The 3,890-nt window shown below is 28.6% G+C and overlaps 1 protein-coding gene across 1 annotated transcript; it reads left to right on the forward strand.

Moving 5' to 3' along the window:
• Positions 1-710: 710 nt before the first annotated feature.
• Positions 711-1,070, forward strand: LOC113785096 (non-specific lipid-transfer protein A-like). Its single transcript, XM_027331415.2, has one exon. It carries the CDS (start codon positions 711-713, stop codon positions 1,068-1,070), a length of 360 nt encoding a protein of 119 aa, XP_027187216.1.
• The last annotated feature ends 2,820 nt before the right edge of the window (positions 1,071-3,890 follow it).

Below are 3,890 nucleotides of genomic sequence, written 5' to 3' on the forward strand. Positions count from 1 at the left end.
TAAAATTTATTTTAATAATACGTCGTTATTTTTTACCTCGGTATTTTTTTTATATAATTTTGTCCTCATTTATGTATTTGGATCAAATATTTTTGTTCTATTTAAGATAATAGGCAAACTTTTTTAAATGATTGTTTTAGAAAATTACTGCAATTTGATGTAGTGTTGCACTGATAGGTTGAATAACATAATTTAATTGTTCGATTTCTATGGACAAATTAATTTTATGATTTATTTGGTACATTTTTTTATTTTTAGTAAATTCTTTGGAAGTAGTCAATTATTATTATTATTATTATTATTATTTATTTTCTTATTTAGATAATATTAAATTAGTTCTTATAAGTATTATTTCATTTAAGGTAAATATTTAAACTTTCAATAATTTTTATCATAAAAATATTCATTTTGCGGATTATCGATTCTTAGAATTTATTGGCTTAGTAATTAAGAGTTACAATTAATTGTCCTAATCTTTAACTCTAACCATGGATATCTAAGATAGTAATTAACGTTTAAAAGGAAATGGAAAATGAAGACTTTAATGAAATTTAATTTTTTAATAAATAAAAATAAACAAGAAACATATGTGTTACCATAAAATGGTAACTTATCTTGCCTATAAATTAAGGGATGCTTGTGGTGGTTGATCATTCTAAAACTTCATAAAAACCTAACGTGTATAGTGTATACATAGTTAAATTAAGATGATGGGGAAGAAGATTATTGCTTTTGTAATGCTTGTAATGGTTTTAGGCATGCAAGTGAGAACATTGGATGCCCACCAAATTGATGACATCAGTTGCTTTGAGGCTATTATTTCCTTAGTGTCATGTGCACCGTTTTTGACAGGAGTAGGCCAACCAGCACCATCTACTACATGTTGCGAAGGAGCACATAATTTATTTCAAAAGGCAGACACCACTCAGGTTCGACGTGATATTTGTCAATGTCTCAAAGGTGCTTCAATAAAATTTGGAGTTAACTCTGACAAAGCAAAACAACTTCCACAACTTTGTAACATTGGTCTCTCCTTTTCGATTGATCCTAGCATTGACTGCAATACGTAAGTTTGTCTTCCTCATTTCTTGCTACATCACACAAAATCGTATACAACTTTTTTAAAGATAAAAGTTAGTTTTAATAAGTGTTTTTCTATGTAGAAAGACTTAAAATCACGACCTTTTTATTAGCGAACATTGTGGCTCTCCCACAAAACCATCTTACTATTATTTTTATTATTATGAACATTTTTTTATTTATCTACAGGATACCATGATGCTACAATATGGGTCAAGCAACTCATGAAGTGAGCCAAAAGAAGTACAATAAAAATATTATAGCAATACACAAAAGGAAAACTTGTACCAACTCTTCAAAGTTGCATAGATTTTAGCAGTGCAATTATGACAATTTGAATCATATTATTTGTTATCCATTATTTTGTTTCAAAATTTTTGAATTCTAATATGATTTTTTTGGGATTATATTTAAAGAAATTGTTGCATAAAATATAATTTTAATCTCTAAAATATTGAAATTTTTAACTCAACCAAACCAACAAACATTTGTACATCAACATTATTTTCTTCCTTTTATAAAAAAAAAAATAATGCTACAAGAAGTATTCTAATTCAATAGGTTTTGGGCTAAAGTCCTAGTCTAGTATTCTGGCACATTCGCTGATAGCGTTTCAGCAAGTGTACTAAATCGTTGCAAGTAGTAACTAAACAGTAAGACCAAGTGTCGAACTCAAGATACTATCAAATTAAAATTAATTATTAAAATTGAACAAAATATTTCTCAATTGAATAAAGAATTTTAAAAATAGCAAGAGTAATCGTATTGAACTTTCATAATACAAAAATGTCAAGAATGAGCTTTACTTCGAATCCAACATTGATTTAAAATTTGATCCTAATTCCTAAATTCATTTATTGAACTACTACCAAATTATCTTTGTTATTCTTACCATAATTCCTTAGTGACTGAACAATTAATTCCAAAGTAACCCCAAATTCCTTAGTGAATTTAAGATTATAATTAAGTTTTACAATACAAAAATTCTCTTTTTAAACTATTGCTTCTACAAATAATTCAAATTGTTTCATGACCTGCATCTATCCCTAGAAGACAATATCATGAATTTCTCATCTCAAGCATTCATAAGGTCCACTTCCATTTAAAAATATAAAACACAAAACAATTTAAAGTTGACCAAGCAATAAAATTCTTCAAGCATAGAGATGAGAAAAATAATTCAAAAAATTCATTCATATAACTAGAAATCAAATCAGAAAAGTAAGAGTTTCATCATGTTTAACTCATCGCTAACAATTAGTGTTTAATTACTCATGAAAAAGATGAAGATTGAAGAATGATTACATGAAAGATTCTTGATAAAACTCCTTTAATGGTGTTAGAACCAACCTCCTATAAGTTTCTCTTCTAGGGCACAAGTCTCCAAACATCCAAAAAGCAAAAAACATACCTAGAAAATGAGAAAAACACATTTTTATGCATTTTGCAGTGTTTCATGCGCTTCTACACGCGTGCTAGAGGCGCTCCACCGCTCCTGGAAAGAAGCAGGATGTCAAAATACTATAGAAATGTGCCCTAGGCGCAGGCGTTTGCTCTCCAGCATACAACATCTATTGTCTAACTATCAATGCATCTTTTTTCATCTTTTGAATCCGAATATTGTTCTTTGTGTTTAAGAAAAGTTTATCTATGGATCTTAGCTTTCATTTGCTCTGGGTTTGCCTCCAATTGGACCTCTACAACTGTTGATATGTCTGAAATACTCCACATATGTCATGTTGATTTCTCACCAAAATTCGACACTACACTAAAACAACGAAACAACGCAAAACTATGAAAAATCTCTACTCATTGATGGAAATAAGAACATAAACATTTTGTTAAATCCAAGATCTAAAATCAACAAAATATATAAAATAAATTCTAAAATTAACTAATGATTAAAGATAAATAACACTAAAAACAATGAAAAATATGCATATGATAAAGAACTATCACAACACAAAACTTAGTCTGTTGCTTGTCCCCAAGCAACAATCAATTTCAAATTAGGCGTAGTCAAAAACAAGCTTAAATTCAATTTATTAGATCAAATCAAACTTAATCCTCAATGTTCAAGCTACTACAAAACATTCATCATGCTCAAAGTATGCTTACATCTCACAAAAACAAACACCGTTTGTAAATTTAGAAAAACCCATTTAGCATTCATTCATAAAGTTCAACCCTCTCTTCATGTTAGAACCAAAACCAATTATTTAGAATATGATTTTTAAATCAGACATTTTAACAAAACATAATAAGTCATTTAGAATATAATATATAATGATACGTTAATGATTGTGAATGTTGCATAGTCTATTCCTTGTATGTGAGTCTATAAGAGAAAATTTACCCTACTACAATCAATTATCTAATGGTGATAAAGAGGTTCCAGTAATCGTAGTTATGGTGCACGTTGATTTTAGAATAACATTGCGCTTACTGTTATGATGTAATAATGATAAACGGGTTCCAATAATCCTAGTTATAGTGCAGGTTCCAATACGTCCCTTTTCTTCATTTTTAACATTATACACTCTATAATGTTCTATATAATTGCTTTTAACTTCTTATACATAAGACTACGGTAGTATACAAAGAACCTAGTCTAATGTATCAGAAAAACACACACTAGAATTCTATGAAATCCGATGTGTTCATAAAATTACTACAAATTGTAAAAGTTATATATAATTATGCAACTTCATAGTATTAAAGTACTAAGTGTAAGCCTTTCAATACAATTGGCCTCACTCAAAATCATTTCATATAACTCATGTTTTGGCCATTTCAACTCAACTATGTGA

Source organism: Cicer arietinum, chromosome 5 (assembly GCF_000331145.2).
Source record: "Cicer arietinum cultivar CDC Frontier isolate Library 1 chromosome 5, Cicar.CDCFrontier_v2.0, whole genome shotgun sequence".
NCBI classification, from domain to species: domain Eukaryota; kingdom Viridiplantae; phylum Streptophyta; class Magnoliopsida; order Fabales; family Fabaceae; genus Cicer; species Cicer arietinum.